At 37.6% G+C, this 12,882-nt stretch overlaps 1 protein-coding gene across 1 annotated transcript in view; it reads left to right on the top strand.

Moving 5' to 3' along the window:
- Positions 1-12,526, top strand: part of LOC116253502 (condensin-1 complex subunit CAP-D2-like) — a 46,049-nt gene extending 33,523 nt beyond the window's left edge. Inside the window, exons 2-14 of the mRNA XM_050077868.1 lie at positions 4,554-4,587; positions 5,178-5,288; positions 5,631-5,722; positions 6,585-6,702; positions 6,815-6,880; positions 8,942-9,038; positions 9,204-9,380; positions 9,466-9,533; positions 9,623-10,032; positions 10,127-10,242; positions 10,329-10,386; positions 11,574-11,725; positions 11,805-12,526. Coding sequence (XP_049933825.1) covers positions 6,695-6,702; positions 6,815-6,880; positions 8,942-9,038; positions 9,204-9,380; positions 9,466-9,533; positions 9,623-10,032; positions 10,127-10,242; positions 10,329-10,386; positions 11,574-11,725; positions 11,805-11,870 — 1,218 coding nt within the window. The 5' untranslated portion in view covers positions 4,554-4,587; positions 5,178-5,288; positions 5,631-5,722; positions 6,585-6,694 and the 3' untranslated portion in view covers positions 11,871-12,526. The remainder of the gene's footprint in view (positions 1-4,553; positions 4,588-5,177; positions 5,289-5,630; positions 5,723-6,584; positions 6,703-6,814; positions 6,881-8,941; positions 9,039-9,203; positions 9,381-9,465; positions 9,534-9,622; positions 10,033-10,126; positions 10,243-10,328; positions 10,387-11,573; positions 11,726-11,804) is intronic.
- The last annotated feature ends 356 nt before the right edge of the window (positions 12,527-12,882 follow it).

The raw sequence follows: 12,882 nt of genomic DNA, 5'->3' as shown, positions 1-12,882 counted from the left end.
AGATGCAACTAAAATAAATGGCTGACTTGTTGACACGACCAATGCATGGCCAACTAGATGCATTGGTGTAACGGTCAGTTTTTGGAGGTTATGCCTAAGACAAATTGAAAGTCAATGAAAAACATGCAATACTTGACAAGTGTGCTCAAGAGATGTGATGTAAATGAGAGCGCTAAATATACGATGAACCCCGTACAACAAAAGGGAAAGCAGTCCCGGGAGACCTGAGAACTGCTCTAGGATCTTGATGATGAAACATGCCCACCATCAAGTTAGAAATGTCATTTTGATGCAACTAAAATAAATGGCTGACTTGTTGACACGACCAATGCATGGCCAACTAGATGCATTGGTATAAGGGTCAGTTTTTGAAGGTTATGCGTATGACAAAAAGTTAGTCAATGAAAAACATGCAATACTTGACAAGTGCGCTTAAGGGATGTGATGTAAATGAGAGCGTTAAATATACGATGAACCCCATACAACAAAAGGGAAAACAGTCCTGTCAGACCTGGGAACTGCTCTAGGATATTGATGAAGCAACATGCCCACCATCAAGTTAGAAATGTCATTTAGAGGAAATTGAAATAAATGGTTGACTGGTTGATGCAACCAATGTACGTCCATCTAGATGCATTGGTATAATGGTCGGTTTTAGGAGATTATGGGTAACGCGAAAGGAAAGACAATGATAAACATGCAATATGGAGAAGTACGCTCAAGCGATGTGATGTAAATGATATGTGATCGTCTCATTATAAGCGCAAAAGACACGATGAGCCCTGTACAACAAAAGTGAAAGCAGTACTGAGAGACCTAGGAAACTGCTTTTGGATCTTGATGAAGCAATATGCCCAACATCAAGTTAAAAATGCTATTTAGATGCAATTGAAATAAATGGCGACCAATGCATGGCCAACTAGATGCATTGGTATAATGGTCAGTTTTAAGAGGTTATGCTTAAGACAAAAGAAAAGTCAATGAGAAACATGCAATATTGGATATGTGCGCTCAAGGGATGTGATGTAACTGCCACGTGATCGTCTCATTTTAAGCGCAAAAAGGTACGATGAACCCCGTGCAACAAAAGGGAAAGCAGTCCTGTGAGACCTGAGAACTGCTCTAGGATCTTGATGAAGCAACATGCCCACAATCAAGTTAGAAATGTCGTTTAGATGAAATGAAATAAATGGCCGACTAGTTGACACGACCAATGCATGGCCAAGTAGTTGCATTGGTATAATGGTCAGTTTTATGAAGTTATGCAATACTTGACAATTGCGCTCAAGGGATGTGATGTTAATGATATGTAAACGTCTCATTTCGAGCTCTAAATATACAATGAACTCCATACAACAAAAGGAAAAGTCAATGAACTACTGTAGGATCTTGATTAAGCAACATGCCAACCATCAAGTTAAAAATGTCTATTAGATCCAATTGAAATAAATTACTCACTGGTTGACACGTCCAATGCATGGCCAACTATGTGCATTGGTATAATGGTCAATTTAGCAGGTTATGCGTAAGACAAAAGGAAAGTCAATGAAAAACATGCAATATTAGACAAACGCGCTCATGGGATGTGATGTAAATGAGAATCGTAAACTAAATGTTCAAATACTTAATGTGTATTTTTCACTATAGAACTATCATGCTGCTTTCAACATTTTGAGGCCACATGAGGGAGCCGCTTAATTTTCATTGATGAAAAATACTATAATCATTTCACGAAAAAGGTCAACAAGACCCTTGTCGTCATCTTGATAAATTTTATCTTGAACTATAATATAAGGTGCATAGCAAGAACTTTGGATATGATGCTCTTAGGAAATGTTTGTTTCCTTTATAATGGAAGGTAAGACAAAATATTAGTTGAAAGCAGTTGGCGATGTTTTAATTTGTAAATCAGAGGAGATGTAAATAAGGTTCTTTAGAAAAAAAAAATTCATATGGTTAAATCGAACTAGGGTTGAAAAGATACGATGAACCCCATAGGACAAGAGGGGGAAGAAGTCCCATGAGACCTGAGAACTGCTCAAGGATCTTGATAAGACAACGTCTCCACCGTCAAGCTCAAAATGTCAATTACTTGCAATTAAAATAAATGGCTAGCTGGTTGTCGTGGGAAGTAGCGGATGCTGCATGTGGGAGCCCATTCTTGACAAATAGTGGTGAAAAAAATTAGACTTTGTTTGAGATTATTATTGACAGTCGTGTTCATCATGCTTCATTGTCTTGACAAGAGAGAGCGACACATATAACTTAAGGAGCGCTCAAGGGCTGTGATGTAAATAATATGTGATCAGCTCATTATGAATGCAAAAGATACGACAAACACCGTACAACGAAAGGAAAAGTAGTCTTGTGAGACCTGGGAACTACTCTAGGATCTTGGTGAAGCAACGACCCCACCATCAAGTTAAAAATATCAGTTTGATGCGATTGAAATAAATGGTTGACTGGTTGATACAACCAATGCATGACCAACTAGATGCATCAGTATAGTGGTTAGTTTTAGGAGGTTATGTGTGAGACAAAATGAATGACAATCTATGATACACTGGTACGCCTGTGAAGGTGAAGTACCCATCTGGTATGGGTACGGGCTTGGGTACGCCTATGGTGTGGCATTGATCGTACCGGGTACGGTCAACGCACCGGGCAAGTTAGTGACCATTGATTCGGTTGAAGGGAGGGAGCAGGAGGATGGTTGTGGTTAGGTTTGAAGGAGGAGGCCATTGATGGGGGAGGTGGTGGCGGCGGTTGCTGTTGCTGCTGTGATTGAGGTGGGAAGGCAGAGGGAGGTGGTGGCCTTCCAGGACCACCACTGTGATACATGGATGCCATCACTGATGCAGGACGATGACTAAAGATGACCAAGCACAGCGAAAGAGATCATCGATCAACCTTTGAGATAAACTACTTCCCTTGAAAGGACAACTTCCCCGTCTCGCTCCTCCTCCTCCTGCTGTTCTCCTTCTTCCTCTTCCTCCTCCTCGCTATTGTCCTTAGCGGCTTTGCCCCCTCTCGATCGATCGACTGTTGCAGAGCCTGTCGGAAGGTGGAGGGAACAACAAAGAGACGGGCGAACTCTGGCTCAGCTAGCCCGGCCCTCTATTTCTAGCATATGGCCTTGGCTAGGTTTTCCCGCCGAGTGGGTTCAGACGGCCATACTTGGCCAATGGAGCGCCGGGCAAGTTAGCGACTGACATAGAAATTAGGGTGTGGATTGCTCAGTCTTTTGACAGTCTCCAGTTTCTTTAATATAGACAACCAAGGGTTATGCCAACTTTTACTAGTCCTATGCTATCAAACTACCGATCTGGTTCAACTTGAAGGTTTTAAATTGAATTTTTTTGACATATATATGTGTGTGTACGGCCGTACCCCTGTATCCAAGTTTTTAAAAAATGGTCCGTACCCATACCCGTACCCATACCCATATGACATAGATGACAATGAATAACTTAGTATACTAGATAAGTGCGAGAACATGATGCAAATCGTTCACAAAATGTTTGACTACTTAAAGTGTATTTTTCATTATAAAAATATCATGTTTCCTTCTGCATTTTGGGACCAGATGTTTGAGCTGCTCAATTTTCACTGATCATAAATGGTACAATCTTTTCTTGAAAAAGGTCATGAAGACTCACCCAATTTGGACTCGTTTGAAGGACTTCAGATCTTCCCTGACTTAGAAATCTTCTTGCAGCTCACCAATTGCGATCCATGACCATTGACAACAACAATTAAAAATAGAGAAGTATGCTCCCTGCTCCATAACATTCAGCGGTAATTAGATCCTTGATTATCCAGCAATGGCTACCTCCTTGATACACTGGTACGTGTACCAAGAAAAAAAAAAGGAAGTAGAGGAGAAAGGGAGAAAGAAGAGATGAAGAAGAAAAAGAAGTAGAAGATCTGCTGGTGTCAGGCCAAGCTAGGTTTGTCAGATCTGATACCATGTTACACAGGTCTGAAAGGGAATTGATCTTCATTCGCCCTAATCCCATATTAATGAGGATTAAGGTAAGCTAAACAGACTTATAATAAAGGTCCACGAACGAAATAAAATATTAACTCCTGTTTACACTCATTTGCTGATAATGAATTAAGGCGAAGACTTCAACAAAGTGAATGTATGCTAGGTTCATCTATGCATTCAAATGAGGCAAATGATAGAGCTGCTCAACTTCAGTCAGATGATAATCCACTACAGAGGTATGACATACATAGTAGTTGTTTAACAGTTTAACTAGTCATATGTTGTCGAAACTGTGTAAATTTTAGGTTTTTTACTAGAGAATGGAGGTTCTTATCATCAAAGCAAGCTCAGCAAGTAGGCCAGTAATTCTGTCTTCTTTGCCTTGGTGTCGTACTTAAAATGGAGATCTGACCTTCCTGCACGCATCTCAAAAATTTCTTTGTAAAACTATGTAGTGTCTCTCCCAAACAAAGCAATCAAAACATAAGAAGCCAACAAAAAAAAAATACATTTCTTACCCAAATTCAAGTTGTCCATGGTCACTGATGGTACATCTTTGCAGGTCTCACTGACAGGTACATATGCAATAGATAGTGGTATGTGACCTTATACTTTCTTTACTTTGAATAATTTTGCAAATGTTTGAGCTTTTTTGGTCATTCCTTTCATATTTTATGTTGTTTTAGAAAAACATGTTCACATTTAATAATGATTTCATTTATGAGGTACCCTTACCATATAACCAACACAATGTCAAGATTAGTTAAAGTGGATAAAGGAACAGAAAAATTACCATATAATCAACACAATGTGAAAATTACTTAAAGTGCATAAAAGAACACAAAAAGCAATGCTTGGATGTTGACTAAAGTAAAAGATGTCGTTGCCATATGTAAATTTGTTGTAAATTATAGCTGAAATATGTGACCCATGTTTTCCTAGATTGGTCTTTTATTTCCAATTTCAAGGACCTAAATTGATGTTGCAATAAAGCTGGCACTTATAGCTTTTTTTTTTTTTTTTGGTTCCCCTCCCTTGACCCTTTTTCCTTTTAAATAAATACTTAGTGTTTACCTTCTTGACCTTTTGATATCTTGGTTTTGTCTATAGTTCTTGACAGACATAATAAGGACGTCATGTGTTCGTTCATGATTTATTTATTTGAATCCTACATGACTTTCCACAGGTTTGAACCCATATGCAATGGTGGTTCAGTCGATTGTGTTCATTTATGGGCCTTACTGCAACCCTTTTATATGAAGGACTGGTCAAGTGCCCTGACATTCTAAAGATCTGAGTAAACCATCTTCTACACGCTACTACAACCATAGATCTTGGGTTCTGTTTTTTTATTTGCTTGTCCTCAATAACTAGACATGTATGGCAGTTATGAAATGTACTAGCACTTTGAGTATGTCAGGGAGGTGCAACAGGTCTGCTTTTGTAGGCTGTGCTTCTTATTGTTGCTGCTGTTGTATACTGGATTGATTCATTTTCACATCAAACTCCCATGTTGCTCGATATTTCTATTTCAAGCAAGCTTTCTGGATATGGGGCTAAAACTAGTTTGATTGTTTTGACTCAAATCACTATATATGTGTGAAGCTGAGACTTTCTCATTTTGCTATCGCTTCCACAGGGAATCAAAGCTTGAGAGATTTTGGCAAATAGTTGCAATGTTTAAAGCCACATTTGATGGGCTCTCTCTCCCCATCTAGCACAGGCGATCAGGTATGCAGTAGTGTGTAAATGTATTAAACTATACTTTTGGATGTCATGTTTCAAATATTTCATTAATATGAAAATCTTACAGGTAGTTCTTGCTTCTCCCCATAGAGATAGGCTGCAACCAAATGATTAGTCATTAGTGGCCTGAGTGATCAGTGGCCTTCAATTCGTGTTATGGTTGAACCTGCATCCCAGCCCTTTGTCTCATTAGGGAAATTGGAAATCATGGACTGAAATAATATATCTGACCTAATAAATCTTCGAAGAAACTTGATGAACATCTAACTATTATATGTTCATGTCATAGTCACAATAAACACACTTTTTTAAAATGCAATAAATAAAATAATCATCTAAAATTGTAAAAAAATGCTTTTTTTAATGTTAACATAAAAAATGTGTTTGTTTGCGTTTTTTTTCATTTTTTCATGTTTTTCTTAATGAGAAATTTTTTTCCCATTTTCTAATTTTAATTTGTTGCAAATCTATTTATTTTTTTATGCTTATATTATTATTTTTTCACTTATTTTATTTTCCCTTATTTTTAGTTTTTTTTTAATTTGTTAAAAATTCACCACACTTTTTTCGTATTTTTTTCTTTTTTCCATGCTCGCTGTAATATACCCGAGAAAAACCTTGTTTAAAATACGTGAAAGTTTTTTGTGGCTATGGTTCATGTCATACAACCTCTAAATGTTCATACATGGTCTAAATTGTACCATCATCAATTTCTTTTGTCTGACCCAACATGGGTATGGCTGCTTGATGTATTGGAATCATAAATTTGTTTGGCTAGTCTACTCTTCCTTTCAATGCGTAAGATATGAAGTTTGAAAGATGAGGGAATGACAGAAAAGGTTTGCAGGTAATGCCTGGTTACATTAGCTCTAATAGCAAATTTATGGGTCAACTTCAGTCAAAAACTGCAACTACGAATGTCAAGTTTCAGTATCTTCAACATATCAATATGTACATATGCAAAGGTACTACTGCTTGCCTCTTGCCAATGACAACAGGCTTGCTGTATTCTAGAGTCTGTTACCTGAATTGCTTTTTAGATAATCTCGTCTATATCTGCTCTCTTGTACCTTGCAGGCAGACCTTTGGAGTGTTGGTGCTATTCTGTTTCAACTTCCCTTTTCTAGGAGCAACCAGGAATAGGTATGAGTGTTCATTCCATTTAATAGAAAAAGACATTGAAAACATCACGCAGCACAGCCCGTAAGGGTGATTCATTTTAAGTTGATCGGATTAAAATCCAACTCATAAAGAAAACTTTCTTTTTATTAGTTTTTTAAGAAAAATGTCCCTTTTATTGTTATTTAATTTTTAGTTGTTTCTTTCGATCTAACAATCTTAAAGAAATATATGCATTCACTGCAAAGCCAAACTCCTGGGCACTCATAAACTCTGACTGTAATATCATTTAAAGTACAAAAAAAAATCATTTGAAGGTAAAATACCACTTAGATGTTAGGGCCGTTAAACACATCTCTCTCTCTCTCTCTCTCTCTCTCTCTCATTTCATGGGACTCATATTATGGGAAAGAGAAAAAACTGCGTAGATCAAAAGCTGAGGTGAAAAACTCACAATTATTGTGTTGTTTTTTTATTTTTTCTGAATTCCAAAGAAGAATAATAAATATTCCTTTTGTCACCACATATTTATGAACCTCGCGTTTCACGTTGAGATTAATATGAACAAATTGATCCATCGGCTTCTTGTCCTCGCTACAAGAAGCAAGTGTCAGGGAATAGGCACCTTTACTAGCATAGAAAATTCTTACGTGAATGCAGTTGTAATATAATTTAATCTTACAATTTTCCCCAGGTTCTAGGTACTTAACTGTTGCTTGTATTGATTTTAGCCAAAATAGTTTGCCCTAATCCAAGTATTGCAATGGTTGATAATAAGTCTTGTTTAAGTCTATCCGAAAACATGGACGTAGAACTATGTTCCTTCCTCTTTGTTACTGTTGGGTCCTAATTGGGCCATCTTTATGAAAATTATGATATATTCAAGTGGGTGGTTGATGGTTGGAACACTGTGTTGGTGTTCTTGTTGCCAAACCCCCTTAGAGGGATCATTGCATGGGCAAGGAAAGGGCAATTGGGGAAGCTCCTACTTGGTCTCATGGATGTTAGAAGGTGTCCCAAAGATGGTCAACGGCTGAATTTAAATATGGCCGAATATTCAAAGAGGAAGCTTGTAACCGCATAATGAAATGACTGGCTCTTCATGATTCTTCTTTTTCATTACAGAATAGCTTTTCTGCCTCATCTTCTCGGTGGCGTTCTTGCGATCCAGTTCCCACTTTATCCCAGTTTATCTGGATAACCAGTCGCTTAAGAAGATTTACTTCATATATATATATCTCTCGTTGACTGCCTTTTATAACTCGAGGAAAGAAAAATTGCATTCTTTTTTCATTGTTGTCAAAAGCCAACACTCAAAATAGTAGATTAGCAACGTACTTTAGTTTATTTAAGTCTAATCTAGACATTAGGTGATCCAACTTATATAGCAGGACTCGCTTTCCACCTCAAAGCAAGCTCAGCAAGTGGGCCAGCAGTTCTGTCTTCCTTGCCTTGGTGTCGTACTTAAAATGGAGATCTGACCTCCCTGCACGCATCTAAAAAACTTCGCCGCAAAACTATGTAGACTCTCTCCCAAACAAAGCAATTGAAACATAAGAAGCCAACCAAAAAAAAAAAATACATATCGTACCCAAATCCATATTTGATTTGAACCCAAATTCAAGTTGTCGAGGCATACTTGGATTTGATTTGTGTTGACTGTTATCAGAGTAAGATCTGGAGTTGGATTCGAATCGACTCCAGTAACACTTGAAATAGAAGAAGTTTTATGCTGCGTGCGGTCCATCAATAGAAGAAGATTTGGAGTTGGATTTGTGTTGTCATTGTTGTTGTTGGTGATGTTGATATGGATACTGTTGACATGGAAATAAGAAAAAACAGTGTGACAATCTACCTCGTGGGGAGTTTGCTTCGAAAGCACTAAGCCAATAATGTAACTAAAGTTAAAAAGGCTCAGAATCTTACTTTTCCTTGCAATGGCACCAGTAATGTAACTAATGCTGAAAGTGGGAGTAGAAATGGCAACACTTCAATATCAGTTAAAGTTACAAAACTTAGTAGATTCCTTTTTATTGTAAGCCATGTAGCATTGAATCAGTTGGTTTACATTGAGTCTTGTGTTAGAAAAATCCAAAGGCAGAAAAAGAAGAAAGAAACATCTACATCTGAACAGCAGAATGACCCCAATGGACATGCTGAAGCTTCTGCAGCACCCAATAAAGTAAGATTGCATCTGATGATCTAGTGGATTCCTGTTTAGTCTAATTTTCTCTGGATTTTACCTGGAGTTCTGTCTTTGGTTTGGTTCGTCTTGATATGCTTGCTCCATGGTAATTGAATTTTAGGCTAAGGGAAATGTGTTTTACCTTTTTTCCCCATTGTCCAGGAAAATGCTATCAATCGTGGATTGGGTCTTGCAGATTCTGATGATGCTAGGCTCGATTCTCTTTCTGAACAAGCTGAGAAGGATATTATTTCAGGTGGTTCAACTGATAAAAATTTAATTGGGCTATGTGCTCCTCTTGTTGCGAAACTATGTAGGAACTTCGGCTCAATGCAGCAGGTGAGTGGTTTTGTTGAATACTAAATCTTTAAGACTACTGTCTTTATGAGCCTGGGAAAATTAATATGCCCATTTATGTCTGTAGTACCCTGAGTTACAAGCTGCTGGTATGCTGGCTCTCTGCAAGTTGATGCTAATTGATGCTAACTTTTGGTAAAGTATCTGATCATTATCTCATGCAATTTGGATAAAAATAACATGGCCCGTATTGCAAATCCTAACTGTGTAAGCCAAACCATTAGCAGTGAAGCAAATCTGCAGCTTCTATTCACTGTTGCTGAGAATGCACCACGTGAAACTGTTCGTTCCAATTGTACAATAGCTCTTGGAGATTTGTCAGTGCGTTTTCCTAATCTATTAGAGCCATGGAAAGAGAACATGTATGCTCGGCTTTGTGATCCTGCAATATCTGTCCGAAAAAATGCTGTTCTGGTCCTTTCTCATCTCATTCTGAATGACATGATGAAGGTACTTATTTTGGCCAAAGATACTTTTGGTACACTGTTGTTTAGGAGAAAATACCAAGTTACACGTGGAATGCTTGTTGACCAGGCAAAGGGTTGCATTAATGAAATGGCTGTTCAATTAGAAGATGTGGATGACAGGATCTCAAATTCAGCCAAGTTTTTTTTCCATGAATTGTCAAAGAAGGGTAACAAATTTAAATTTTAAGCTACAACTCTGGACTTTTAACAACTGGTACAACAAGATTATGTTAAATATGCCAACATGTTGTCCCTTTGTAGGAAGCAATCCTGTCTACAATTTCCTGCCAGACATTCTTAGCAGACTGTCCAACCAGAACTTCGCTGAACAAACTTTTTGCAGCATTGTGCAGTTCCTAATTGGGTTAATTAAAAAGGTGCTTCAGTTTGCATTGTACATGCAATGTAACTGTTCTTCCAGTCTCGTCCTTCCACTCCCTTTCTGATATTTAAATTTTTGTAGGACAAGCAAATGGAAGGTCTGGTTGAGAAGCTTTGTAATAGGTTCTGTGGAACGATTGGTGGGTTGCATGTGCACTTCCTTTGGAGAAATGTTCTTGCATGTTTTGCAAATATTTTGATCTGTATTTTTTTCCTCCTGTAGTTTTATAGAATTGGAGTGTGTATTAAAACTTGTATCTGCTGTTTGTGGACTTTTCATTTTCTTTCTCTGAACAAGAATGAAGTCATCACCAATCATTTTTGGTTATTGGAAGACAGAAGATACAGTGAGTTGGTGATGTTTGTAAAACCAGCCTATAGCTATGGTGCCACAAAAAGAAAACAATCACCTTGAAGATTATTAATGTCAAAACAAGTTTTTTTTTTTTCTCTTAATTGCAATGAATTCGTGAGCATGCAAGGCCTGCTCTTGAAAGATATTCTAAGGCCTAGCATAGCACGAGGCACAGCAGCTTTACTGTTTTGCAATGTAGCTTGGAGGATTCACCGTGCAGTATAGCAGGCATCTTAAAACATTTGGATTTTCCTTTTCTTTATAAAACAGTGGTGAGGTCAGAAGCCTTCTTCATTCACATTTCCAAACTGGCTTTTTGCTTGTGCTGCTCGTTGTCGTTCGTGACGTGTAGAAGCTGATGGGATAGATCTCTGCATGTGATTGTGGCCCCTTTTGCTGAATTCCTACATTTTCTCCTATTAAGTAGTTTTTTTTTTTAACAAAACTTACTATTTGCTTTTGGAATTTTCTGTGTCTGTTTGAATAATTTCATCATGTTAAGACCTGAGGATTTAAAAAAAGGAGTATATTCATCTACTGTTGCATTATGTTTAGTGCCACCAAAATTCAAATTTGTCTACTACATATTTTTCAGTCGAGTTTCTAAGCTGCCCTTTTTTGAACATATGCATGTTTTGTTTTTCAATATTCTACTCTTTGATTTATTATAACATTAAGATTTTTGAAAATTTTCTTAAACTAACTTTGCCACCAGTGTATTGTTTTACCTCTTAGATATGCATCCTGAAACTTAGATGACATCTAACCAGAAGTGTTTGCTATATATGGAGAAGTTACATGCAGCAATATTTCTATTTTGTTTTAGGATGTACCATGGCTGAAACTGGAGATTCTTCTTAGAAACATATCTTACATTATGAATATTATTTGCTTAGTTTCCTCATCTGTTTGCGGAGCCATAACTCCCTGTTCATTAGCTTGGATTGATTGATGTTGCACACTGTACTGCAGATGTTAAACAATGGGAAGGAATAGCTTACTGCCTTTCACAGTTGTCCCTAACAGAAAAGGGGATCAACAAACTTTTTGAGTCCTTTGAGAGCTATGAACATGTCTTATCAGAAGAGTCGGTGGTTTCCCACTTCAGAGCTATCATAAACAAGGTGCAGTTTCTTTTATTGCAATGATCAACGATGCATGCATTTTGTTTAATCTCTCTCTCTCTCTCTCTGTTCTAAGCAGAAAAATTTCGCCCACTCACACAAATGGCAGAGGTGGCCGTCAGGGGTCCGCCGCTTGATGGGATAAGCCTTTTTTGATGTATACTACTACTCAAAAATGTTGATACCATGCGCGAGGACATTTCTTAACTCACTATAAGGCTTTCTTCGGTAAGCACACACGAAGTGATTCTTGAGTCATCCAATTATAATCCTGTAAATATCTCACAGGGACAAATTTTGGCAACTGATTTTTGTTAATATCATGAGATGTATATGAAATGTAGTTATAATAAAAATTTAGATATTCAGTGGCGTTCTATTGTGCTACTGAAGATCTTCAATGAAAAAAAAGATCCATAAGAGCTGGTAAAGACTCTCTGACAGCTTTCGCGACTAAAATCAACAGCTCTAATGTGGAAGACGTGATGCCAAGGGCGTTGGTGAAGGTCTCGTTTGCTGATTTAGCTTAGACTTTTTTTACGGTGTCGGTGGTTGTGGCGATAATTTTGTATCCCGTCATTGATTTGAGCGATGATTGTGCTTTACATCGATGATAGCAGCAATACTTTTGTTAAGCGTTGGAGCTTCAAAAGCTCTGACAAACCCTCTCAGTTTCACGTTGGTGGTAGCGTGAACAACACTATTTTTTGATCGGAGCTTGACGAATTGTGTAATGTCTGTAATATATACTGTTGTCAATTGTTTTGGTCGAACATGACTAATTTGGCTACATAATCAACAATATTGATGTGCATGTCTCTATATATAAGAGAGAGAGAGAGAGTTACAAAAAATTTATTTTTTATTAAAAAAAAAGTCTATAAGAAGAAAATTACAACTGTCGCTTCTCTTGATTAAGAAGCTGCGACGCCGCCTCTTGCGTTGGAGCTTGCAGGGACCATCATCGGTGCCCTATTCAGCTGTGGATTGTTCTTGGTTAAGGAACTCCCACGCTATCGATGACAACAGTCTTTGTTTGTCGATTTCAAGAAATGTGAAACTTAATGGAGATGAATTGATTTGTTTTGAATTTAGAATTAGAGCATCTAAACAACCAATCTGTGATTGTATATGGCAAACTAGAATTTACCTTTGTC

The sequence above is a fragment of the Nymphaea colorata genome, chromosome 1 (assembly GCF_008831285.2).
Source record: "Nymphaea colorata isolate Beijing-Zhang1983 chromosome 1, ASM883128v2, whole genome shotgun sequence".
In the NCBI taxonomy this organism is placed as follows: domain Eukaryota; kingdom Viridiplantae; phylum Streptophyta; class Magnoliopsida; order Nymphaeales; family Nymphaeaceae; genus Nymphaea; species Nymphaea colorata.
This window is presented reverse-complemented; position numbering and strand designations above follow the sequence as displayed.